The following is a 27,131-nucleotide window of genomic DNA, read 5'->3' on the forward strand; positions in this document are numbered from 1 at the left end:
TGGGACAAAAGATACAGTGCTTGCTGTGATAAGGTTGGCTGCAAGGGAGAGGTTGTAGCTGGAGGAATCAGAGCCGAAACAACTGGTAGCGAAGGACCTTCTTGCAAGAGAGGTTTTAACTAGAGCTAGCAAGTCATATGCTGGTGAAAAGGCTGTGCATCCCTTGACCAGTAGAAGCCAATAGGAATACGCTTCTTTCAACAGGTCAGTTCATTCAGCTCTCAGATGACTTTCTCAGGGTCTCAGGATTCTCTCAGGAAAGATGGCAGCTGAGAATAGATACAGCTAGAGGAATTGTCTTTGTGGGCTGCTGACAGCCCATGCATCTTTGGGGGAACAGCCCATTTCCGGACTGCCTTCCTGTTTATGGTCATATGGTCACTTTTTTTTTTTTTTTTTTGAGTCTGCATTTATGTGTTTCACAGAACAGATAACATGCCCAGGAGCAGAACTCTCCACAATCCTCGCTCACTTTCCAGTTCCAAACCAAAATACTGAGGCCAAATCTTTTATGTCTGGGCTTTGCCATTTCTGCTAGCAGTCTCTTGATTTCCCAAATCGGGTGTGTTGGAGAGGAACCCTATTGCTACACATTTTAAATGCCTTACCTTTTCTTATAGGGTGGATACATTTTGTGGTATCAGCATTTCAGCTAACCACTTCCAGCTTTTCATCAGTCAAGTTCTTTCTTTAACACACACACACACCCCCAAAAAAAAAGAAAAGATTACGGTTTGTTGAGTACAATCTTCTATGTTTGGAGAACTAAACTGTCTCAGGCTGGGACAGAAGCTTATCTGGATTGATAAGAATCCAGAATGATAAGAAATGGGATTAGATACATGAATGCGCCGATATGTCAAAAGATGAAATGGCTATAAAACAGTAGCTCAGACACCTAATGATATCATGGTGGTGTTTGTATTTATGATTTACATGAAGAAAAAGTCAGTGTTATGCCAATAGGCAAGACATCTGATTTGCTATTGTGATCTTGTGTTGTCTTATGGAAACTATATAATAAAGAATGTGTCTGTGCTTATCACTCCCTAGCTTCCTGTTATTCTTTGACTCGGGACAATATTTTATTTTGACAGTGCTGAAAGGTTTTGTTTGCTTGCTTGCTTGGTTGGTTTTATTTAGCTATTTTACCAGCCAATTGCGTTCTAAAACTTCAAATATGAGTCATCGTAAGCATTTCCTTCAGGGCGGAAAGGGTAGTTTGCATATACATGTACACAGAGGAAAAAAGCAGTTCCTAAAATATTTTGAGCGTTTCTTTTTTTTTCAGTCACTTCAGAGACAGGACTGATGGTTCTCGCTCCCTGACACACCGAAATAGCTGTTTTGCCGGGGTAGGTACAGAATTCTGCTTTCCTCTTCAGCTTGCAGTTTTTTACTGTTCACTTCTAAAAGCCTCTGTTCTCCCTCCAATTCCTGTTTCCATCTTCATAACCGTATAGTAGCCCTCCTAACACTCCGGAAAACATACTGTGGACAGCATTACCGTCTTTACAGCATTCCTTGATTCCCTGCCCTCTTCATACCATCTTCTGTAGCTATATGGGGAGGCAGCCAGATTCAGCTTCTGCAGCACTTTTCTCCAGTTGTTCCTGGTAAAGGTGCTTCTGCATGTAACAACAACATCACAGGAAATTGAACAAACTTGTTAGAATTTTAAGTTAATACCGTAGTTGCCTTCCAGGAACTTATTTCATAGCTTTCTTCATGGGTCACCCTCACCTAAGCCTGTGAGCAATTGTTACAAAAAAGATAAATCACAATGTCTGTTGCAACTATCTCATTTTCTTTGTGGTGAAAGTTTGAACACGTGCATCACTCCACATTTAGACTACATGTTATGCAAGAAAGAATTTGATTATTCAGATCTTTTAATACTATTGTAGATTTAGTCCTGCACACAACAATCCCTGACTGGCATCTAAGTACTGGCATGGAGGTTTAAGTAGAATTGGTCTTAGCTGTCTTATTCATGTCTCCTCTGTTGCTTCCGCAGGCTGTATTCAGCTCTCGCCTATGCGGTTTCCTTGCCTTCTAGTAACGCTTTTAGGGACCATACAGCAACAACACTGTCTTCATTGATTTGGCAAGGGTTTAGTTAACAAGGGTTTTATAACCAGTTCTGTTAATGCCTACAGGATAAATATTAGGCTTTTTCTCTCGGACCTATCTTGTCTTTTCTAGATTTCTTCACTTTTCCTTCTTAATTTACTAGTATCTAAGTCCAAGAATGATTGAATAATTAGTATTTCCATTGCCACTTTTCATAGTTTTAAAAACACACTGAATTGTATTGTGGCTCAGTTTTGTTGTCATGCAATAGGACAGCTTTTGACACCTAATGGGCTCAAGAACATTACTATTGTTCTGTATTTTGTCTTTCTATAACTAAATCTCTGTCATTCTTAAACGACTAATTTCTTGTCTTTCTGCTCATCAAGACTACCTTTTCAAGGATCTAGCAGAGAGCTCAGAACACAGATACATAGGCTAGAAAAGCAAGAAGGAAGTGCTTTACTGAGACTTCCCTAAAAAATATCCTTTAGCAAGCATTGTTGCTGTCCTGTCTGTTCTATTTATGATGTCAAGAAAGTAGAGCAGGGGCCTTTCATTAAAACAAACATTGCTTTCTCAACCTAAACCTATTTCACTGGTTATGCCAGGAAAAGAAACTGTTCATTTTAAAGAGAAAAGGAACTAAAATGCTTTCTGGAACTTAAAAAGGAACTTAAATGTCTTTCTGAAGAAGAAAATTACGTGCAAAGCTGGAAGTCAATCAGGAAAGACACCTGGTGATTGTGTGGGCATGAGTAAAGTGAGAGCTCCATTTTAGAGTGGAGAGTAAAAAGAACCAGACTGAAATCAAAAAGGGTGACAGAAATAGAACATAAGTACATATACAAAAACCCTGTTTGAATAGTGCGACTTAGATAGCTTAGCCACCATGAGAATGATGAAGCTGTAGAACGGTCAGATCAGTAGAAGTAAGTCTTTAGCACAAACTAGTATAGACTGATGCCTTTGTATCCAGCCAGGTCAGTACTGTTTCCTCAGAGATACTTCAGTACAGATTTAAAAAAAAAAATGGGGAGTATGAATTGCCTACTAATTTGCTTTCTGTTTTACAACTACAGAATGCCTCCACTCCTGATTAATAGCAGTTCACATGAACAGGCTGCTGTACATTATGCACCAGAAACCATTGGCTCCCTTGCTATCTTCATCCTCGTTTTCATCATAGGTATTCCAGGCAATGGGTTGGTTATCTGGGTAGCTGGTCTGAAAATGAAAAGGTCTGTGAACATTGTCTGGTTCCTAAACCTTGCTGTGGCTGACTTCGTGTGCTGCTTATCTTTGCCATTCTACATTGTTCACTTGTCTCTCCATGAACACTGGCCATATGGTTGGTTCCTCTGCAAAATCATTCCAACGACCATAATCTTCACCATGTTTGCTAGTGTTTTTCTGCTCATGGCAATCAGCATTGACCGGTGCCTCCTTGTGATGAAACCTGTCTGGTGTCAAAATCATCGAACGGTGAAATTTATATCACTAGTATGCAGTGGCATATGGATCCTGGCCCTCATTTTCTGCTGTCCTGTCTTTCACTACCGTGAGATCGTCAACAAAGATGGCAAAACTGAGTGTGGGTACAATTTTGGAGATAATGAAATGCTAGATTATATGGATGACATTGATCCTATAACTAAGTTATTGGAACAAAACTCAACTTTAGTACCGACTATCATGTATGCTAGCACCATCTTCACTCATCAGCCTGCTGACAATTATCCAGATTTCCAGGCAAAGAGTATAACCACCAACAAAGACGCAACCACAGCAGCTCACCATTTGTATGCCTCTGTAGATGTGCACTCCCTATTAACTTCCACTGCCTATCCTGACATCAGGCTATTGGAATCTGGTAGTGATCTACCTAATACTAACTTGTCTGTACCATCCAATGCTGACCTCCATTTAAATCTACTTGACCTTCCTGATGTTTTGCTTGATTTTTACAGTGACTACAGTGGTAATGACTCACTGGGAAATTTTGATGTGGATCATTATCCTGTACCCTTCACCTTAATGATAATAACTAGGGCTGTCTTCGGCTTCATGGTCCCCTTTGTCGTAATGACAGTCTGCTATGCTCTTATTGCTTTCAGAATGCGTGCAAGTCAGTTTCATAAGCCACAAGGCAAGATGCTGCGAACAATCACGCTTGTGGTAGCTGCATTCTTCATCTGTTGGGTTCCATACCATGTAGTTGGGATTCTGTTCCTTGTAGCTACTCCTGGAACAGGACTGAAGTTACTGATCCTCTGGGATCACATCTCTACAGCACTTGCATATGCTAACAGCTGCATAAACCCTCTGCTCTATGTTTTTGTGGGTCGGGACTTCAGGGCAAAGGCACAGCAAACAGTGCAAGGAGTCCTGGAAGGAGCCTTTACTGATGAACCAACACATTCAACCCCTTTCTCCTTCGCCAAAAGCAAGACTTCAACGGACAAGGATGTTAGCAGCACAGTCTAATGCAGGACTTCACCAATGCAGAAAGAGCGAGCTCTGTACATCAATTCTCTGCTTTTTTTTTGCTCCAACACATCTGATCAATCAACGTATCTGCACACAGGGCACTGAGATGGTTCAGATCGCATCAGCAAATGCCCTTTATGTCTTGCGATAAAGAGAGTGGAAGCTGGAAATACCAAGAGTAATAATCTTTTGACAGATGACTCTGGTGAAACAGGAGACCCAGAGTACTTTAAAGTAGGCTTGGTGAACGATTTGTGGTGGGATCATGTAGTTTAACTTCTGAATTGCTAGATAAGGAACTCATCGGTTATTTGCATATGTCTACTATAGATGTTCTGCATCTCCTGTCTCTGATAAAATGCAGATGAAATCAACAATGGTGTCTTTCCTTGGAATCCACCATCCCACCTTTCCTCTCATTTGACTATACTGGGGCCTGAGAGGGTTTTTTCTGAAGACAAACCTAGAGGGAAGCACTACATTTTCTTACAGCAGTACATCAGAACTTGTCCCAGTGAGCTGCATTTAACAGACTTTCATGCCCTGGTAGATGACCAAGATATCTCTTTATCCCAACAAATACATCACTGTACAGTAGTAACTGGCCCAGTTCACACTGTATAACTATGTTCATAAGCATGCACTCACTCACTGTCTCCCCAACATTCACTCCACCAGTAGTCCCAAACTTTCCTTTCTGGAGGTGGCCTGAAACGACCCAAATGTCCATACAGCATTTTAGGATATCACAAGCAGAATTTGAGCAGCTGCCTTCACTGATGAACTAGATTAGATGGCTGCTGGACTATCACGCAGTTGGGAAAACTTTGGAATTGAGAAGTGATAACCTCTAGTCTGACTCCCAGGAAGGTGGAGAACTAGCCTCTTTCAGCTCAGTGATGTCCTGTTCTCTAGAAGAGAGATGTGCTTATGTCTTTATTGTAGGGGAGGATAAAAATTGCTTCCAATCAGACTTTTTAGGGGTGTTCCCCAGGCTTGAATGTTCCCTGCTCCTTATTAAGCACTCTAAGGATGTGGTTTAAGGAGTAAGGTCAATAAATGCTATGACAAGCAACTAAGCCACGGTATAGTTTCCATTGCCTTTCTGGAAAATGTGTGAGTTGAAAGACTCACTGATCGCAGTTTTGGGAAGACAGGCAGCTACAGGGACTTTTGAGTCTTTCTCCTGCAACCTAAACTTCTTAGGTTGTCAATGTACATACAGGTGCAAGCTGCTAAGTTAGAATTTGGGTGTGGACATGGCTATTTCCAAGGTAGCTGGTAACAAGGTAACTGGCAATTTTCCAAGCCCACCTGTCAGGCACCGCCATAAGAAATTCAATACTGGCACCAAAACAGTTAAACCATAAACATTCACTTTTTCTTTTTATTAAGAAAGCATGCACAAAAATAAACTTGTGAGACCACACCCCTCTCTCCCTGACCATTGAACAAAACATTGTGGGCCACACCACTGCGGAAGGGCCTGCAAGAGCTCCCCAGGACAGGCTTGCATCCCTTCGCTCCCCGCAGGCTGCTACCAGCTTGCAGCGCAGAGCTCCGTGTAGCCAACCCGATGCCTTCCCACACACTAACAATGCACATTTATTTCAGGGACAGAGGAATGAGGCTAATTTGCACACTGACCGGCACATATTTACATATGCAAATGAAGAGCGATTGAATATGCAAATGAGGCAAATATGCAAATGAGGAGCACTTGGATATGCAGAAGGAGCCATCTTTCTTGTTTTTTCTTCTGGTGGTTTCAGATATCCACAGGGCCGGCTCTCAGTAACATCCTCTGCAAAGCACTAACTGGCACCAACAAGAGGTTGTCTCTGGTGCCACATTCCACAGAAAACCAATCACACATGCTTCCAAGTTGTGTCGTTCCCATCCCGAGGCAGCAGAGATAACAGCTGACTCCATGTTGAAGTTGGTTCTGGAATTCCTCATTTCTCTTGGAAACACTCAACGATGAACTCCCCCCACACACACACTTAAAAAAGAAAAAAAAAAAAGAAAAAAAGTCCCATCCCCCCCCTCCCCAATACAATGAGACTCTGTCCACTTCCCTGACAAAGATCCAATTGGTTCATCCCTACAGCAAATTTAAAAAGCAATGTTAGTTCCCCACCTTCCTTCAGTCAGAGTAGAGGTTATTACCTCCTCTGCCCCAGGTACGTCAAGCCGCCATGATATTTTGTGTGTCTTGTTCCCTTCATTGGTAAACAGGGAATAAAGTCTGGGGGGAGGCTTTATAAAACATGTAAAGGAAACAAAAGGTTTGACAGAACAGAGCCATACCAGCAAAAAGGGGAACAAAGGACACAGTTTAGGAGAGGAGACATCTCAACACTCACTCCTGCTCCTGCACCTTTTCTGCCTTCCTGATTTGCAAGTGCCAACAGAACCCATCAATTGGGATTTACACTCTATTCCATCATCTATCTCCCCAGCTGAACTGCAAGGGTTTGACCCACCCTCCTCATTTTATACTGTACTATACTCCGGCTGTTCAGTTTAACAATCTGCCCCACTTCGTCCTCTCTTCTAATGCATCTCTTACAAAAATCACTTGTAAGGGCCTCCCACTTACTTGACCAGAGGGTTCAAGCCCCTTGACCAGAAGTCCCCTAATTCACCTCTGTTCTGAGCAGCAGCTTCCTCTTCCCACCGTTCGCCCGTTCACAAAGTGGAACCACTGACTAAGAATTTACACCTATGCAGCAAGACACCTGTCGTCATTTTCAAGCCACAGGCAAGGACAGTCTCCAAAAAAGTGCAAGGGGGAGAGGGCCAAATAACAACTGAACAAACTGAACAAATACTGATAGTGAGAAAAATTCTGAATTTGTATATGCAAGTGAGAGTCTCACTGCGTATTTTGAAAAAAGGCTTGAAGGGTTGGTTGTGGGGGGTGAAATTAAAAGCTTTGGGGAACAGACTTCGCTGCATCGTGACACCCCCTGACTGCTTCTTTTACCTGATGGGTATGCAGACTTCACCTCCCTGGAGACTGCAAAAGGCAGTGTACAAAACAGGTCAGGATTCCCTCAAAACCGTTCTTGGTCCTCACAGATGGCACTGCATTCTGAAACCTGCATCTGCTACATTCTCATTTCTCCAAACTCAGGTCTTCCCTCCCAGCTCAGCTCTGTTCTCCCTACTTCAGAGATTACCCTCTCTTTGTACTTGGGATATCTACTACTTTTCTTGCTTTTTCTGCGGGTGCGAGAAAGTTCACAGAGCTAAGATCACCCCTCCAGTGTCCCTTTAGCCCCCGACCTTTACAACATTTAAGAAACAACATAACTACAGGCTCCCAGGGTCCACTAGACTCTCTCACTCCGGTAGCCAATATAACAGATTCACTGGCCACCTTGAAGGGAAAGAGGGATTGTTAAACGCAAAATGATGGAGGCAGAGAAAGATGCACTCGAGGATTCAACCTTCCGAGGTCTTTTCGTGGCACCAAGGAACCATCTTTCTGCCCTCCATAGGGCACCACGCAACATGAAAGAGTCAATCTGATGCGTCCGAGGCCACCAGAGGAGGGGAAGGGCTGTGCTCAATTATTGATAATAACAATAATAATAATAATAATAATAAACAAAAGAAGAAAAAAGATAAAACAGGACGCAAGGAAGGATTATCTTCGGCAGCATCTTGCGGTGGCTTCTCTGGCGGAGATAGAGAATATATATCTATATACAGGCAAGGTAGGGAGGCTGGGGAAGGTGGTGCAGCACCATTCACCCCATGTCCCCCTCGCCTCCCGCGTCCTTCACAAAGGACGGGCTCTTAAGTCTGTAACTCGCTAAGTGATCAAGTCCCAGTCGAAATCATCGGGGATTTCCTCATTGGCACCTGGAGGAGGCCCTGGAGGCCGAGGGACCAGATGGTGAGCTGAGCCAAAAAAAAAAGAGAGAGAAAGGGAAAGAACAGTTAGAAGAAAAAACGTTGTACTTTTTTACAGCAGGCCTTTGGCCAAAGAAATCATAGAAGCATTGTGGACTTCTTTCCAACAGTTTAACAAGCAAGAACACTACTGGCATGAATTTCTTACCGTCAGACAGCACCTACTAATGTCTGTAGGTGGTGTGCTGTGAAATTCTCCACAGCAGCTTCTACAGAGGTTCAGTCTCAGCTTCCTTAACTTTCCTCCCAGCTAATTGCTGATAGAATACAAAGGACTTCGGCCACAGAAACTTCTCATGTAATTTTTCCTTCGAGCAACCAACTGAAGGTGAGACTGGACTGTAAGATGATTTATGTGAGGTGAAAAAAATTTTTTTTTCCTTGAAATTCTAAACCCTGCCGGAGTACTAATGGAGGGTCCCTTGCAGTCCAATCTCTCTCTACCCTCAGTGCTTCATCAGAGAAGCACTTTGTTTTGGGAGAAATGCATAGAGGACTTGGGAACCAGTTCTTGCATTTGTGATATTATGAAGAGGCTACCAAGCCTGGTGGGGTCTGAAGACTATCACCCATTCCTACTCTTTCATGTAGGATCAAATGAGACTGCAACAAAGAGATTCTGAAATATAAAAAAGGACTTTATGTCCCTCAGAAAGATGTTGAAGTGATCAGGAGTGCAAGTAGCGTTCTCCTCTATCCTCCCAGTTGGTGACTGGGACCCAAGAAGGAGGAGATGAATGGACCGAGTGAACAATTGGCTGCGAGGCTGGTGTTAAGCTCAAGGTCCTACAAGCTCAGAGGTACTTTTGAGAGACTGGGCACACTGACACTAGATGAGGCGCACCTGGCCAGGTGGGGCAAGAGTGTTCTGGGCAGCAAGCTGGCTGGCCTTATTAGCAGGGCTTTAAACTAGATGCGGCAGGGGAAGGGGACATACCTCTGAGTGATGGAAGTGAACCTGGGAACACTGTCTCTTTAGGAAACAACAGAGAAATACTGGAGAACTGTCCCAAAGCAGTTAGGAAGGGTTCCTCTGAAAATGCAATGAGACCAATAGCCCAGCTGAAGTGCCTCTACACCAACGCACACAGCATGGGAAACAAGGGGGAGTTGGAAACAATGGTGCAATTAGAAAAATATGACCTGATTGCTATCGTGGAATCATGGTGGGACAAATCACGTAACTGGAACACTGGAATAGAGGGCTACAAGCTTTCCAGAAGAGATGGGCAGGGAAGGAAGGGCGGGTGTGTTGCGCTCTGTGGTAGGGAATGGATTGATTGTGAAGAGAAGCCTCTGAGGAACAGCCATGTGTAGTGGGTTTACGTGGCAAGGTTTTGGTAGCAGGGGGCCATAGGGGTGGCTTCTGTGAGAAGGATCTAGAAGCTGCCCCATGTTTGGTAAGGGCCCCACTGCTGACCAGAGCCAAGCCAATAAGCGATGTTGTTTTGCACCTCTGTGAGAGCATACTTAAGACAGGGGAAAAAAAACACTGCACCACACAGCAGCTGGGAGAGTGAGAGGAGTGAGGAACAGCCTTGCAGGCGCCAAGGTCTGTGAAGAAGAAGGGAGAGAGGTGCTCCAGGCGCCAGAGCAGAAGTCCCCTGCGGTCTGTGGTGAGGACCATGGTGAAGCAGGCTGTCCCCCTGCAGCACCACAGTGGAGCAGGGTTCCACCCTGCAGCCCGTGGAGGAGACCACGGTGGAGCAGGTGGACCTGCACTGACGGAGGCTACGGCCTGTGGAAGACCCCTGCCGGAGCAGATTCCGGGCCGGACCTGTAGCCCGTGGAGAGGAGCCCACGCAGGAGCAGGGGGTCTGGGGGGCGCTGCTGCCTGTGGGGGACCCAGGTTGGAGCAGTTTGCTCCTGAGGGATGGACCCCGTGGTACAGACCCATATCTGGAGCAGTTCTTGAAGAGCTGCTGCCTGTGGAAAGCCCACACCGGATCAGTTCAGCAAGGACTGCATCCCGTGGGAGGGACCCCACAGCACAGGGGACGAGAGTGACCAAGAAGGAGCGGCAGAGAAGAAGCGCTATAGACTGACCATAGCCCCCATTCCCCAGTTCCCCTGCGCCACTTGGGGGGAGGAGGTGGAAGAGGGTGGATGGGGGGGAAGGTGCTTTTGGTTTCTTTCCTTTGTTTCTCACTTCTCTAGCTTGTTAGTAATAGGCAATAAATCTTACTGTCTCCCTGTGCTGAGTCTGTTTTGCCCGTCACGATAATTACTGTGCGATCTCCTCGTCCTTATCTCAACCCTTGAGCCCTTTTCATCATATTTTCTCCCCGTTCCTCTTTCAGGAGGGGGAGTGAGAGAGCGGTTGTGGTGGAGTTCAGCCACCCACCCGAGTAAAACCACCACACCATGGACAGGTTGAGAGCTTGTGGGTGAAAGTTAAGGACCGGAACAATAAAGAGCACCTTGTGTTGGGGCCTACTACAGGCTGCCTGATCAAGGGGAGCCTGCTGATGAGGCCGCCTTCTTGCTTCAACTACAAGAAGCGTCATGCTTGCACACTCTCATCCTGATGGGGAACTTCAACCACACAGATGTCTGCTGGAAAAGCCACACAGCAGGCTGTAAGCAATCCAGGAGACTCCTAGAATGCGTTGAGGAGAACTTCCTGGTCCATTTATTAGACAAACCTATCAGAGGAGAAGAGTTACTGGACCTGATGCTTACCGGTGCAGATGAATTCTTTAAAGAAGTTAAGATTGGAGGCAGTCTGGGCTGCAGTGACCACACCTTGGTTGAGTTTGTAGTCTCAGGGAACATGGGCCTGGCAAAGAGCAAAGTCAGGACCCTGAACTTCCAAAGAGCAAACTTCCAGCTATTTAAAGGCCTAGTGGATGAGATCCCCTGGAACACCGTCCTTAGGGACAAAGGAGCTGAACAGAGCTTACAATTCTTCAAGGATGTTTTTCTGAAGAGCACAAGAACTCTCCATCCACCTGTCTAAAAAAAAGTGAGCAGGGAGGGCAGAAAACCAGGATGGCTGCACAAGGACCTGCTGGTTAAACAGGTGCAAGGAAGAAATGCATAGGCAGTGGCATGAGGCAGGGACATGTGGCCTGGGAAGAGTACACAGATGCTGTCTGGATGTGCGGGGATGGGATTAGGAAACCCAAGGCATGGATGGAACTGAGCTTGGCAAGGGATGCAAAGAATAACAAGAAGGGATTCTATAGGTACATTGGCCAGAAAAGAAAGGTCAAGGAGAGTGTTCCCCCTCTGATGACCAAGAAGGGTGAACGGGTAACAACACACATGGAGACGGCTGAGGTACTTAACAGCTTGGCTACAGTCTTCACTGCCAGTCAGGCTTCGCATGTCTCCTATTTCCCTGAACCTGTAGATGAGGGCTGGGGAGCAGAGTCCCTCCCACCGTAAGCAAAGAGCAGGTTCGAGACCACCTGATGAAACTAAACAAGTACAAGTCTATGGGGCCTGACGACATGCATCCCAGGGTCCTGAGGGAACTGGTTGATGGAGTTGCCATGCCACTCTTTGTCATATTTGAAAAATCCGGGCAGTCGGGTGAGGTCCCTCGTGACTGGAGGTGGCTTGAAGGTTGCACTCAGAGAGTGGTGGTCAATGGCTCTATGTCCAGGTGGAGGCCAGTGACGAGTGGTGTCCCTCAGGGGTCTGTCCTGGGACCGGTACTGTTGAGTATCGACATAGCCAGTGGGGTCGAGTGCAGCCTCAGCAAGTTTGCCGATGACACTGAGCTGAGTGGTGCAGTCAGTACAACATAAGGAAGGGATGCCATCCAAAGGGACTTGGACAAGCTTGAGAAGTAGGTCCACGTGAACCTAATGAGGTTCAACAAGTCCAAGTGCAAGGTGCTGCACCTGGGTCAGGGCAATCCCAGACATGAGCACAGACTGGGAGAAGCACTCACTGAGAGCAGCCCTACAGAGAAGGACTTGGGGGTTCTGGTGGATGGAAAGCTTGACATGAGCCAACAGTGCTCACTTGCAGCCCAGAAGGCCAACGGCATCCTGGGCTGCATCAACAGAGGAGTGGCCAGCAGGGCAAGGGAAGTGATTGTCCCCCTCTGCTCTGCCCTTGTGAGGCCCTATCTGGAGTACTGTGTCCAGATTTGGGGCCCCCAGCACAAGAAAGATGTGGATCTGTTAGAACAGGTCCAGAGGAGGGCTACACAGATGATCAAGGGGCCGGAGCACCTCTCCTATGAAGAACGGCTGAGAGAGCTGGGGATGTTCAGCATGGAGAAGAGAAGGCTCTGGAGTGATCTCACTGCGACCTTTCAGTACTTAAAGGGGACTTACAAAAAGATAAAGAGAGACTCTGCTCAATCAGATAATGACAAGATGAGGGGCAATGGTTTTTAACTAAAAGAGGGGAGATTTAGATTAGAGGTTAGGAGGGAATTCTTCACTCAGAGGGTGGTGAGGCACTGGAACAGGTTGCTCTGAGAGGCTGTGGTTGCCTCATCCCTGGAGGTGTTCAAGACCAGGTTGGACGAGGCCCTGGGCAACCTGATCTAGCAGGTGGCACCCCTACCCATGGAAGGCGGGTTGGAACTGGATGTTCTTTAAGGTCCCTTCCAACCCAAGCTGTTCTGTGATTCTCTGTTTTTTCAATGTTCTGTGCTATAAATATGCCTTAACATTGCCTCTCACCTGGTCGATTATATCCTGGAGAATCCTGGGTGGAAATCTGGTACATAGGAGATGGCCCGGAGAAGAGATGGGGAGGCTGGGGCTGACCATAGGAGTTCACTGTGGAATGAAGTAAAACAAGCTATTAATGTTCTGGTCAGCTGTCTTGGTCCTGACTGGGTTGCAGCTCAGCCATAAAGCAACCCATTCAAACCTATGGGATACTGAGGTGGTGTTCAGTTGCTGGATCCTAACCACAAGCTATAGCTTGGTCAAGGATCTTGTTCTTGGCACCTGCAGGAGTTTCTCTTATTAGTAAAGGTTTTTTTTCCATTGAAAAATGTCAGAAGATGGCTCAATATTTATTTTTTTGAACTCATTTAGTTTAGCACTAGGCAACACACACCATCACTGTTGTACCAAGACCATGTTATCCTCTACACTCAGCTCAGAGAGCATCCTCTTACTTTTTGTCAAGTCATTCCTTCTCTGAAGTGAGAGCGAAAGCTTTCTGTTTTACAGCTCCTGCCATCCAGAACAGCAAACTCTAAATCTTACCATTACCAAACAAAACAACAAAACAAAAAAACCCTTCCCCTTCTCTTTTTCCAGGTTAATCTTTTCCAGGTTAATCTAATTTCTGTCTGGACAGGTAGCCTTTCAGCAGTACGCATCACATAATAATGGTGTATCCAGGCCGTAAACATAGGACATCATAATTCTTTAAAGTCAGAGGAGACTGAGTTGGTATGGACGGCTTCTGACAGCCCAGCCCTGAACTGCTTGGTGCTGCACTGACTAGCAAGGTGGCAAGTAATTTAGGATATTCAGAGAACTGCACCTTCATTAGCATGGCATTTCGGTTTCCATCCCAGTTACCTTGGTTCATGGATTGCTCCTGTTTGCCACTGTTCAGAGCACAAGAATCAGAGATTCGAGGGGGCTGCTGCGGGCCGACCAGATGAGGGAGCTGACCAGTCTGGGTAAGGAAGTGATTAAGGGAGTCACAGAGGTTGGCAATATGGTGTTGATCCAGCGTCCAGTTCTTCCGCTCAGCCTGGCGCAGACTCTCCATCAGCTCTGCAGAGTACAAGAACGGTGTCAAAGACAGCACTAACTCTGCAGTCTTCCCTGTAAAGAGTTTTTGTTTTCCACCTCTAAATCTCACCTTCCCCCCACAAACCCAACTTCATCGCTTTTAATCGGTAACTGGACTACTATAGAGCTCCCTTTTTAAGGTGTTGTCTCACTGACTCAGGTAAGGGAGGGAGGGAGGAGCAGAAGGGAAAAAATCTTGGTTAGGTTTCTGACATCTATAAATTAATACCTCCCGCCCAAAATTTCTACAGCATTCAAGTGCTTTAGAGTCTTTAATAGAACCCATGAAACAGGACCCCTCATTTTACAAATGGAAGAGTTGAGTCACTGAGAAACCAAAAAACTTGACAAAGCTAAACTGAAAAAAAATCCAGAACACTGTGCACAGCACTCCCAAATTTTATAGATTACAGTCCCTAGTCACTAAGTGACTAGACCTCATCACTAGGCCAACACTGACCTGAGAATTGGGAGTGCTCAATGCTAGACCAGTTCAGCCGGTTTACCATCTTGAAGCTTTCCTTCAGGGAATCAATGTTGGAGCACCAATCAGGGGGAAATGCTGGAATGAAATAGGTAAAAAATTATTACAGTACAGAATACACTTTCCCTCCATCCCTTAATACAAAATGACTGTCCACTCTTCACCAAGGATCCTAATGCTATAGTAGCTAGAAAACATTTTTTCTCTTGGAAGACCAGGTGTGGTGCCTCCCTTTTCATTTAGTCCATGACTTTATTCTGCATCCCTAAACAAAATCCCAAACCCAGTGTGACTGTATCCCTCTTTCTTTCAGTAAGGCGGCAATTTCCCTTTCAGATTTCAATCATAATCATTTTCACCCTTTTTCTACTCACACTGCAGGTACCACTTAGGGAAAGCTCACTTGTGGAATTTGTCTGAGGGCTCCCCATTGCTCTGTTTTCCCCAGCTGTTCTTTCCATCAACCCTGACTTACCAAAGCCAGCATTGTTGATTGAAGCCTGTGACTGCTGCTGCTGCTGGTGCTGATGTGGCTGCTGCTGTGGGTGGGAGTGTGGGTGATGTTGTTGATGCTGGTGGTAGCCTCCATGCTGCATTGGAGGAGGGTGCATGGACATCACTGGTGGAGGGACATAACTTTCACCACCCTGCTGCTTTCCCCCTTGGGACGGGCAACCGTCTGGGGTTGGAGTGTGGAGTGGGGGAGCAGCACCCACTGCTGAGGGACCCTGCTGCTGCTGCTGCTGCTGGTACATGTAGTAGTTGTGGTTGGAGGGTTGCATGTCACCAAGGAGAGAAGAGAAACCTGTGCAGTGAAAGAGGAGGGAGCTTTAAGAGCTGTTTGAATCAGACCTCTGATTAAATTATCCATCTCTAATTTCACACTGCTCATCCTGCTATTTATGAAGCTTTTGGAATGCCCTCTGGAGGCTGCCAACAATTAGCACCTTTATAGTTATGTTCTCACTGTGCTCCAGGTCCTTTTCAGAACAAAAGGCTCTAAAAGAAAGCCCCAGCAGAAGTTAACCTTTTAGTACAGTGTTAGGCACTTAAATGCCTCCTTGGATTTTTCCTATATACACCAGGTAACACGGGTTTTCTGGAAATTTCGTGCCCATGTTGTTTTCCTAGAAATGACCACAAGCAAACTTAAGCAACAAAACATTTACAAAATAAAGAAGTTGATAATTCTGATTTGCTGGTTCCAAAAGCTCCTTTCAGCTCCTATCCTACAAGCAGCATGGTCTGGAACCGTCACAGTTTTTCCTCACACAGATCATTAAAAGTCACACATTCTATTGCTTTTACACACAGAGCACATGTCAGGGCTCCTTTATTATGGATTCTATGAAATTTATTCTATTACTTTAATTCCTCCCAATTCATTGGGTGTGTCACTTCTATCCTCTTCCATTTCAGACATCATCTACATGCAAAAGCATCAGGTGTTATCCATTCTTCCCCACATCAGGAGCTCCTGCTGTCTCTTATGTTTGCTTTCCCAGTTCATTGTCCCCTTACATTGAACTTCTGAGAACAGTCACAGTGAAAGGCATGACATGCCCACTATTCTGAGCTATCCATTCCTTACTTTCAGTGACCTTACTTGACCATCTGCAAGCAAGCCTCAGTTTTTCACTAGACCCAGAATCAACCCTTAGACCATCCTACTAATTGTAATGGAACAAAAGGGTCAATATTAACATCTTAACTCAAAAGTTGCCAACACAATTTCCTTAAAAACTGCAACTTTTCCTAGACTACCTTACAGCTGAAGAATTGAAAAACAGACCTCTGCTGAACTTTTACAAAGGCACACAAGGGAGTCAAGGTTCTTCTCCGCATTTCTGTAGCTTTCTCATTGTACAACATCTCATACAACAGAATCCTACTAGTAATCTCAAGTGCAAGTGTGATGAAAGTAGTAAATGTAATAGCTTGTTATTTCATTGAAACTACAAGTTTCAAGAGGCTCCTCCTATAGAGTAGCAAACTCTGCCTGCACTGTATGATAGCTGACAGCATAGGTGAAATGCTCATCTAATCATATATTCCTTCCTACACCAGACTAATATTTAGAAGAATGTTTAAAGATCGGGACAGCAACTGGGGACTCTCCTGAAGTGTTTCCTGCAGAAACACAGATCTCATCTCATCCCTACAGCGATTCTGCCCTCTGGTGGCTGGTTCCTCAATCACAGAAATGTGAGCTATGAATGGATTTACAAGCTTTCCTCCCCACAAAGCTCAATTCTCCAAGGTCTCATACAAATTCTGCTTTTAAAAGATCTTCACAGTGACGACCTTCCATTCTCTTTTGGGGGAAATTCCACTGCCTAAATGCAACAACCCTCTCCCTCTTACAGTTTCTAGCTTGTCAGACGGTGATTATTTCTCAGACACACTGTTCTTCAGGACTTGATTTCTCTACACTTCTACCATTTTAGTATGTGCTTTTGTATCAACACGAGGTATTTTTAAATCATAATCCTTTCTATTCTGAGTGAACTAGTGGGGAAGCAATAGAGAAAGGGCAGGCAGATTTCTTATCTGCTTCTGGCAGAACTAATTACAGAATGCCAAAGAAGGAAAGTCTGTTTGCACAGGCTTCTAGAAGAAGAAAGACCAGAAAGCGTAAGGATAGATCAGCGAACAAGACTGTGTAGGCAGATACCTGCCCACCCCATGTGACACATGCTGTTACTCACCGTGCTGAGAGGAAGATGATTTCTCCAGCATGGATTTGTAGAGGTTTCGGAAGGACCAGCTAAGATCCTGGAAATTGATCTCAGAGTAGGAGAACTTGAAGTCATGGTTGGCACTGTACAGCGGGGGTGGCACATCGGCCCCTTCACGGCCCTGCCCCCCGGCTACAGTAGAGGCAACATCCACAGGTCCTGCAGCCTGCTAAAAGGTCCACACGTGACAGATATAAGGCCTTGGCTTTATACTATATTTTGTAACTTTTGACAGGGATCCAAACACTACCTACAGGTAGAACATGCACTGCTACCTCCTATCACTTAGCTCATCTCCCAACAGACCATCCCAAATGCCATTTTCCTTGACAGAAGTTAACCAACCACCCCCCATAGCACACTGGCTCCAACCATCCAGCCCTTTCTTAAATGTCACTTCCTCCTTATTTTGTCTGATTAACTTCTTCCCTTCCTTTTTATTTTTTCCTCCCCCCCCCCCCCCCCCCCTCACTTCTTAAGGCTTCTGTCCTTTTCTCCACTGCTCACCTGACTGTAGTTGGCAATGGGGGCAGTGCTCTGGAGTGACAGTTGAGGGGTGGCCTCAGATGGCAAAGAGGCTTCTGTGCTGACTGGAACAGCACCTCGGGGGCTCTTGCTTGCCTCTTGCTCTGGGGAGTCTTGTGGTATCTGTGGATGGGGAAGAAGGAGAAAAGAAGCCCAAATCAAAAACAGATGGAGAAGTGAAACTGCAGATGGGAAGCCAGCTCCCCCACTGTAGTTCATGGCTTAGAAAACGGGAGGACTAGGCCTTAGTCACCAAAGAGACAGGATAAAGGACTTTAAGCGTTATTAACTTAGCTACCAAATGGCAGCAGCAACAGCCAATCAGCAAGATATACACATTAATTCATTCAGTTCTAGCCTTTGTTTCCCCAGTGTGCACACTTTGCCCCCAAAATGACAGCATCATCTGGTGCTGGAAGGACTCCTTGGAACAAGAAGGGAATTCCCCCTCCTGCTCCATGCTGTCAGGAAAGAGTAACACTCACGTCATCATCGGGAGGATGCCGCCTCTTGCGAGATATATCTGGACACGTATCTATTGTCCAATAAGAGCCCTGGAAAGAAGACCCAGTGGTGAATTACTTATTACTAAATCAGAGTGCTTCCTGCAGCAGGGATTTACTGCCTCAAAAAATGCCACATGTACTAAACATTAGGACCACCAGGACCACCCTGAATATCAGACAACCGAGACCTGGGTGCTGGAAACAGAGGTTGCTCTCTTGCATCGTGTTGTATTGAACAATGAGGTATGATGCTACTGGTGGAAGGCAGAATGCTTTACATTTCCATCACTTTGAGACAGGACACCAAGAAGAGCAAGAGATATTTTGATCCAAGACAGACCAACTCTTTTGGGCCTATACGCCCCCCTTCAGTACCTTCCTCACAGTATGTTATTTTTTATTGACTAATGAGGACCAACTCAGTGTTCAGACTGGGCAAAAAGAACTAGAAGGATCCCTTTTTCCATGCTTGTGAGATTTCACTTTAAGTACTGTGTCCTTTTGGGGACTTCCCAGGTAAGAAAGACATTGACATACAAGAAAACATCCAATGGAGGACCACCACGTTGGCTAGGGGACTAAAATACATGATGTACAAGCAGTTCACACAGACAGATCTGTTTAGGTTGGAGAAGAGAAGGCTAAGGAAATCTAACCACTGTCTTCAACTATGTGATAAAATTATAAAGGTGACAAAACCAAACTCTTCTCAGATATGCACAGCACAAAAATAAGATGCAACAAACACAAGTTACGTCAAGAGAAATTCCAATCAGATATAAATGATGGTGGTGCATTACTTAAACAAGTGCCCATCAAAGACCTGAACAACCCAATCATGTCCTGTCTGATAAGCTGGGAGAGGGGGGAGAGTGGTGTTTGACCTCCTGAGGTCCCTTTCAACCTGAAATAGTCTATAATTTTGTCAGTTTGTTGTTTTCTGAAGCAGTATACACAGAACTCCAGGGTGTGATTTAACTCATTTTGACCTCCGACTGAACCTGAATAATCAGTGACAAGCACAGGATGGGTTATCATTACAAACCCAGCCCAAAATGTCAATGAGCACCTTCACACATGTACTCTGAAGTCAGTCACGATTCCCTGAAATAAGCCGTATAATCAACAGTATTTTTGAGCAGTGGTCTTCAGAGACCTTACTTCAATTTTTAGATGCCAACTGAGCATCACCTAGTCCTTCAAATATAACCTGAAAAGGCCTACACGAAGGCCTGGCAACTTTAGGATGCAGAGGGATGGAGGAAAGTTAAAATAAATAAATAAAATAAAAGCCTTCTGTCTAAATGCATAGTTTCTCATCCCCACCATCTTCTTCTGCTTGTTTGTGTTGTATCTGCTTGCCATGTCTTGGTTTTGCTAGCAATTCTCCTTCACAATTATTACATACTAACAGAGCTTTATCAGCCTTTACTAACACAACAAATTACTAAATTCTTAACTTATACTTGTAACTGATATCTACAGATCTGAACTACCTGATCATGACATTTTTTTCCCCATTGCCAAATTGTCTGCAGTCTGCGTAAGTAATTCTGCTCTCACTTCTCTGGATCTTGCCTCCATGAAACCTATGAAGTCATGTCATAATCCTGCCATCCACCACCAGCCACTAAAGCCTTTCATAATAGAACAGGTTGGACCAGACCCACATCGTAAAGATGAAGAAGAAACAAAACTGAAAAAGTACGCTCAGCCCTATTTAGTCCTTTTTCCATTATGTTTAAAGTTAACAGAAGATCACAGATAAGAAAAAGAAGTGCTAAAACCATTCAGGCCCCTTTACAGGTTCCCTTTAAGCAAATGCTTCTGTAGCCAAGCACAGCAGTAAATCTTGCTACTGCTTCCATTTCTGCCTGCACTTTAGGTTTCAAATTCCAGTCATGAGTTAGAAAGAGCAACCCCTGCTTATTCCTTGCAGTTTAAAATGTCTTGCCCAGGAGCATGCAGATTTCTTACCTTCCCAGGATCATCCCTCGGTCGAGGCACTTTTCGAAAACACTTATTCAGAGAGAGGTTATGACGAATAGAGTTCTGAAGAGAAATTGAGAGATACAGGTAAGTGCTACAACAAAAAGGTACAGCCTTCTGTGTATGCTCAGGAGTGGGTAGAGAAAACAGAAGGGTAGCGTATACTCAAAAGCCAAACCTCACTACATATACCCACCATGCAGCAGAACAGAAGCTTAGGAAAGGAGAGGAATAGAATAGGCTGAGTAACTGGGGCTGAACCACCTATACAAATACAAAAGGTACAGTGAAAATAGTATCAGCGTGATGCAGAGACTGGTAGTAACGTGGGTTTTGTGGGTTCTTTTTGTTGGTGTTGTTTTTTTGTGGTGATTTTCCTCCCTCTTTTCCCCAGGATTCTTCTTAAGGGCCACCACATACACGCAACAAAAATCTCAGAAAAAATGGGACCTCCATCTCTCTTCATTTCTTCCAAATGGTCAATTTAATTTCACATCTGTTTCTCTTGATTTTGCTCAGTGAGCATATTTGGCACAGAACTAAGAAAATAACGTCCATTTATTAGACAGAAAGGGCACTTTAGCTATGGAAGTCCTTACCTTCCAACCAATACCAGCGTTTTTGTAGTAGGGAAAATTGTCACAGATCCAACGATAGATCTCACTAAGTGTCATCTTCTTGGCAGGCGATGAGTTGATTGCATACGTGATCAGAGTGGCATAGCTGTAACGTGGCTTCCCATCTTGATGCACTGCAGCCTCATCCTTACTGAGAGTAGCATTGGGATCAGTTGGTGAGCCTGGAGGACACTTTCGGGCAGCCCCTGGAGGTCCTGCTTGTGAGGAACCCCCTAGTTTTTCAATAGTAGCTCTTAAAGTAAGCTGTGGGAGCCAGTCAATGGAGGTGAGGCTGCTTTCCAGGTCAGAGGCCATGATGCTGGAAGCAGGTGTATCTGTGAGAAGACCGAAAAGCAGAATGAAAACTCCTGATACACAAACAAGGTAAACTGTAAGAACAGAAATATCCATTTGCATTCCCCTTCTCTACTTCTTCCCCTATCACAAAATACCTGACTGAAGATCATCCTACTTCGTATACGTTATTCACAGACAGATATAATCATCCAAAAAGGCCTACCACTACATCTCCAGGAGGACCATTCTTGCGAGGACAGCACTGACAATAACTTTGCTAGGACAGCCTTATCCAGAGCATCCCAACTGTTCTCAGATAAAGAACCAAGATCTATTCAAAGGACGTGGACCTTCTTCAGCAGCTATATCACATTCATTCCTTTACTACCTAAGTAATATAACCTTGAGACCTTCACCAAGATTAGCTGTAATACAGTAGGTTTATTGTGTCATGTAAGAGGAGGATCATGGCTAAAAGGGAATACTCAATCATTCATACCATATCCAAACCACAATTGATCTAATGATCTAATTAAGATCATCTGGAAAAGTCAGGACTGTGACTATCTTAATTTGGGGAGAAATTAATTTCTCTCTAAGGCCCACTCTCTCTTTTTGCATCAGGTGACATTATAATTAATCCTATTCCTTAGGGCTAGGATTACATATCTCATTTTAAAACACCAAGATCATGCATAATACTATATATAGATAATTACATCTACCATGTCGAGGTGGAACAGACTATATAAAGCTTGTAATAGTTAAAGCTTTGCCTACCATAACCCATTTTTCCTAAATATACATACAATTTTGATTGCGTTAAATTTTGCTGAATTCACGAAATAACAAGCAAATATTTTGCCCAAATCTGAGACAGAAGAAAAACGGACTTATCCAAGCTCACACTACAAGCTTGCCACAGGGTAGAAACAGACTCAGGATCTTTCTTTTCATAAATATTACATATTCCCCCCCCACCCCCCAAAAAAAGAATTAAAACGCACCTGTCCAACATAACTAGCACTTGTACCCAGGGTTTCCTACTTAAATATTTTATAGGAATAAAATATTTAATAGCAGAAACATGGATGAACTTGTACACAGTACAAAAAGCTTATATGCTGCCTTTTGGAGTAGTCAGGGCATCATAAAGATCATTATTTTTACTTGCAATGAGAAGCATCATTATCGTTTGGACTGAGATAGTTTCCATGGTCACAACCTGCACTGCTGGGCTGCAAGTTCTGCATCTTTCATTTTGGAAATTAATCTCTGTAGAGAATTAGATGACACCACCCCATAGCTTGCTAATACATACAAAAGTTAAATGCCTAAAGACATGCACACGCTTTTGTACATGCTCATGTAACAAATCAACTATGTGCCTACATATGAGAGAGAACAGACTAGCATGAGCACGCACTGCATAGGAAAGATTCACCAGTCAACACCCCCACACAAGTCCATCACTCATCTGAGCAGATCAGATGAGAAAGGGAGACACGCAAATAGATATTCATTCATTAGAATATCTGAGTACTCATGCAGAGTATGATATAATACTCTGGTAGAGTATAATAGACACTCATTCTAAAAATAGGTATTTTACAATAACACAGTATGGATGCACCCAGCATTTTGACACAGAAGCTCCCCATGCTTCCCCCACAACCATATGCATTACACAGAATCACTGAATGGTTAGGACTGGAAGGGACCTCTGGAGGCCATCTGGTCCAACACCACTGCTCAAGCAGGGACACCCAGAGCACACTGCCCAGGACCACGTCCAGGTGGCCTTTGAAGATCTCCAAGGAGGGAGACTCCACCGCCTCTTTGGGCAACCTGTGCCAGTGCTCCATCACCTGCACAGCGGCAAAGTGTTTCCTGATGTTTAGAGGGAACTTCCTGCCTTTCAGTTTGTGCTGACTGCCTCATATCCTGGCACTGCGCACCACTGAAAAGAGCCTGGCTCCACCTCCTTTGCACCCTTCCATCAGGTATTTATAGACATTGCTAAGATCCCCCTGAGCCTCCTCTTCTCCAGGCTGAACAGTCACAGGTCTCTTGGCCTCTCCCCACAGGAGGGGTGCTCAGTCCCTTGATCATCTTGGTAGCCCTCTGTTGGACTCCTTCTAGTATTCACGTGTTTCTCTTGTTTTGGGAAGCCCAGAAATGGACACAGTGCTCCAGGTGTGGCCTCACCAGTGCTGGGTGGAGGGGAAGGATCACCTCTCTTGACCTGCTGGTGGTACTTTGCCTAATGCAGCCAAGAAAGCCATTAGCCTTCTTAGCAGCACTGACATATGGTTGACTCATATTCAACTTGGTGTCCACCAGGATTCCTAGGTCCTTTTCAGCAGAGATGCTTTCCATCTGAGCGGCCCCCAGTATGTACCGGTGCCTGGGGTTGTTCCTCCCTAGATGGAGGACTTTGCACTTTTCATTGTTGAACTTCATGAGATTCTTGTCAGCCCACCTCTCCAACCTGTCAAGATCCCTCTGGATGGCGGTGCAGCCCGCTGGTGAGTCAACCACTCCCCCCAGTTTTGTGTCATCACCACCTCACCCAGATCATTAATTAAAATGTTAAACAGGACTGCACCCAGCATTGCCTTCTGGGGTTCACTGGCAGCTGCTGGTCTCCAACCAGACTCTGCACCACTGACCACTACCTTCAAGGTCCAGCCATTTGGCCAGTTTTTGACCCACCTCACGCTTCTGCACTGATGTGCTCTCACAGTACAGAAGAATGCAAAAAGTCTACACTCCCAACATGTTCCTACACACTAAACCTTTCATTTTCAGGCACATTTTCATGTGCGCACGACACCTTCCAGGCCTCGGCCACCTACACAGCACACCAACAAAACCCAGCCCTCAACCTCCACAAGCAGCTGCTCCAGCACACGGGGCTGAGAAAACACCTCCTAATGGCACAGCTAACGTTACCGCTCACGCTCCAGTGCCTGCATGGATTGAAAAGTAAAATTGCACCACTACAGTATCTGTAGTGGGTGGAAACATTTTTCTGCCTGTGGAGGAAAGGAAAAGCCCAACTGCTACTACCTTATCTATCTACTCATCTGCCACAGTATCACAGATGACGGCGATGACTACTTGCTCTGCAGCTAAGTGATGAGAGCTGCAAAAGGCTTTACATTCATTATGTAGCCTGCTAAAGTTATTGCTTATTGAACATAGATCCGTTCAACCAAGAAGAGCCAATCTTAAGCATTTTTAAAAAACAGAAAGCAGCATTATTCCTTTCCAAATCATACAAGGGTAAAGCAACAATATATTTTTATACAGCTTTGGGCACACGGACAAAGACTGCTGAGACTGCTGACATCGAACTGAAACACAGCTAGACTTGCATGGTAACTCTACTTGGACAGCCCTCACTAAAAAGTATTATTTTGATCAACTTGGGAGGAAACAAACATGAACTAATGTCAGATGAAGGTTGAATTTTCTAAGTGTGCCTCACATAAATTTCAATTTTTCACAATGCGATCAGAGAACACATCTTATCATATGCATTAAACAATCAAGAAATATCAGTTGTGCTAACAATACAAATCAAAAGCAAAATAGTTACAAGTTACAGCTAACACCCCTTTTTTTAAAGACAAACACATACCAAGAAAATGAAGTTACTAAAGCCTATAGCAGACTGAGATACCAAAATGAAAGTAAAAAAAATTAAGAAACAACAGAAAACACTGCAGTTTTTACACAGATTCAGATTTGCCCAGCTTATGTCAGCAGAGCATTTAGCTCTACTTCATTGGCTATGAAGTAAAACGCAAAGCTGATATGCAACATACCAACTATCAAATATACAAGCATTACTGTATTCGTGTAAAACATTTGTCACGGAGGCAAGCAAGATTAGAATTGGGTCCCATTACTTTCACACTAAGAATCTGACTTTTTTTTTCATTCCCTGGTTTATAAAACACTTTAACAAGAAAACAAAATCCTTAAACATTAAATATCTATATAATTAAATATATATGTATATGAATATATGTATGCATATGCACTAATCAACCGTATTGAAACAATTACTTCTCAGTAAAATACAGCAGCTCTTTAAGAATACACACACTAGACAGTAATTCTGAACAGAAAGACTTTTAGACAGACAACAATCACCTGTGATATTTCAAAGCAGTGGAATAAGATTGTTTTTCCAAGCTTAAACTTTAACATATTACCGGAATTATAAATCTGTATCCTGGCAATAAAGGATCTATAATATTCATGCACAGCCAAACCCTCAGGTAAGGTGGCAATTCCAGAACAATGTTGATACAAAAATAATTTGGTGTAATTTGTTACTAAATTACTATAACAATAGTACTTGCTATAATTTGTGCTGCATATTTTCATTCATCTGATCTGAGCCGTACACCAGCTTGACACTACTTAATGGTACAGTATAACACCACTACAGCCAAACTTCAGCAGCTGATGGTTCTTTGATCTTTCCCTTCCCAGTTCATTGCCCGACAATTCTTCTTGCAAACTCCTGTTTTATAATCCCACTCAATGAGAGGGGAAAATAAAAACAAAAAAAAAAAAAACAACTAGTGAATAACAAACATACTGAACTAGAATCAAGGGTGTTTAAAAAAATCCTACCATATTAGCAAGACGGATTTAACTTCAAAGAAATAAGAAGAAAGTCAAAGACCAGAATTCATAATCTCCCATTTTGAATGTACAGAAGTAAATGTTATCAGTTTATATATTTGATTGACTTTAAAAAACAGCTGTAAGGTAGCCAGTCGTAAGCACCATCAACAGCTGGAAATTGACTGCACGGTCTTCATTCCTCAAGTACTAACTAGTTCCAGTACAACACCAAGTCAAGACAGATCAGAGATATAAAAGCGACAGCCAAGCACCAACTCAGATCTACAGTTAAATGCACAAGAATCTGTCTGATTCATAAGGAAAACGTATTAAAGAAAATCCTAGCACAGAATACCTGTTAATAACCATTAATTCCCTTGGGACTAGTAACACTTCACTGCAGCGTTCCAGGAAAGCTACTGCCTTACCTTGAGTATCTGCAGCTAACAAATTGAACCTCAGGTTGAAATCGTAAGCCAGCTTTCTGTCTATCAGGTTGTACTGTACCTGCTGCTGGACTGAAGAAATCTGTACTTTGCCTACCCTGCTGTTTTGCAAATGCTTGTTCTCAGCCAGTCAGCCCTTACCTTGTACCACTACTCCTTATATATCAGGAACTGAAGAAATGTATGAAAAGTGAGGAACAACACTCTGAGGGGCATACTGTATGCGATCAATTAACATTTATAACCTGGAATATTCTCTAAGGCAGGGCCCAAAGGCTGTCCATTCAGCAGAGAGTGAAGCAATGAATGAAACTACACCGCACACAGCCTATAGCTAATGCATATTCTACAATAAATCTGTAGTTTTACTTTCTAAATTTACTTCCATTGTTGCTTTATTTTTCTTCCTCCTGCTATTCTAATCCAATGAAACACTGCTGGTGAAACACTCGGAGGAGACTCAACCTAATTTTCTCAACATAAACTTTGAGAAGGAAGATACACAAAACAGACTACCAAGTAGCGAGATACATTGCTGCAGAACACCTGTAAAGATAAGATCACTTCTATTTAGGTGCCTGAAGCACAGATCCAGTGCTGACAGTATCCATCTAATATAGTCCGACATAAACGTCACTTCTGGGGTATTTAGCAAACAAATAAACATCATCA

The 27,131-nt window shown here is 44.0% G+C and overlaps 2 protein-coding genes across 3 annotated transcripts in view; one reads left to right on the forward strand and one right to left on the reverse strand.

The window, feature by feature from the left end:
• The first annotated feature begins 418 nt into the window (after window positions 1-418).
• C3AR1 (complement C3a receptor 1) lies at window positions 419-6,599 on the forward strand. Its single transcript, XM_080580314.1, has 2 exons — window positions 419-1,355; window positions 3,156-6,599. Exon 2 carries the CDS (start codon window positions 3,157-3,159, stop codon window positions 4,558-4,560), a length of 1,404 nt encoding a protein of 467 aa, XP_080436440.1. The 5' UTR covers window positions 419-1,355; window position 3,156; the 3' UTR covers window positions 4,561-6,599.
• Window positions 5,923-27,131, reverse strand: part of FOXJ2 (forkhead box J2) — a 32,777-nt gene continuing 11,568 nt past the window's right edge. The window contains exons 2-11 of one of the 2 annotated variants that reach the window (XM_080580295.1): window positions 21,052-21,404; window positions 20,441-20,515; window positions 18,443-18,511; window positions 17,940-18,080; window positions 17,403-17,598; window positions 15,170-15,499; window positions 14,671-14,772; window positions 13,992-14,192; window positions 13,134-13,232; window positions 5,923-8,475 (exon numbers count right to left, since the gene is read on the reverse strand). In XM_080580295.1, coding sequence (XP_080436421.1) covers window positions 8,387-8,475; window positions 13,134-13,232; window positions 13,992-14,192; window positions 14,671-14,772; window positions 15,170-15,499; window positions 17,403-17,598; window positions 17,940-18,080; window positions 18,443-18,511; window positions 20,441-20,515; window positions 21,052-21,384 — 1,635 coding nt within the window. In that variant the 5' untranslated portion in view covers window positions 21,385-21,404 and the 3' untranslated portion in view covers window positions 5,923-8,386. Of the gene's footprint in view, window positions 8,476-13,133; window positions 13,233-13,991; window positions 14,193-14,670; window positions 14,773-15,169; window positions 15,500-17,402; window positions 17,602-17,939; window positions 18,081-18,442; window positions 18,512-20,440; window positions 20,516-21,051; window positions 21,405-27,131 lie in introns of both variants that reach the window. The other variant, XM_080580294.1, reaches the window with a different exon arrangement.

Source organism: Anser brachyrhynchus, assembly GCF_964034855.1.
Source record: "Anser brachyrhynchus genome assembly, chromosome: 1".
NCBI classification, from domain to species: Eukaryota; Metazoa; Chordata; class Aves; order Anseriformes; family Anatidae; genus Anser; species Anser brachyrhynchus.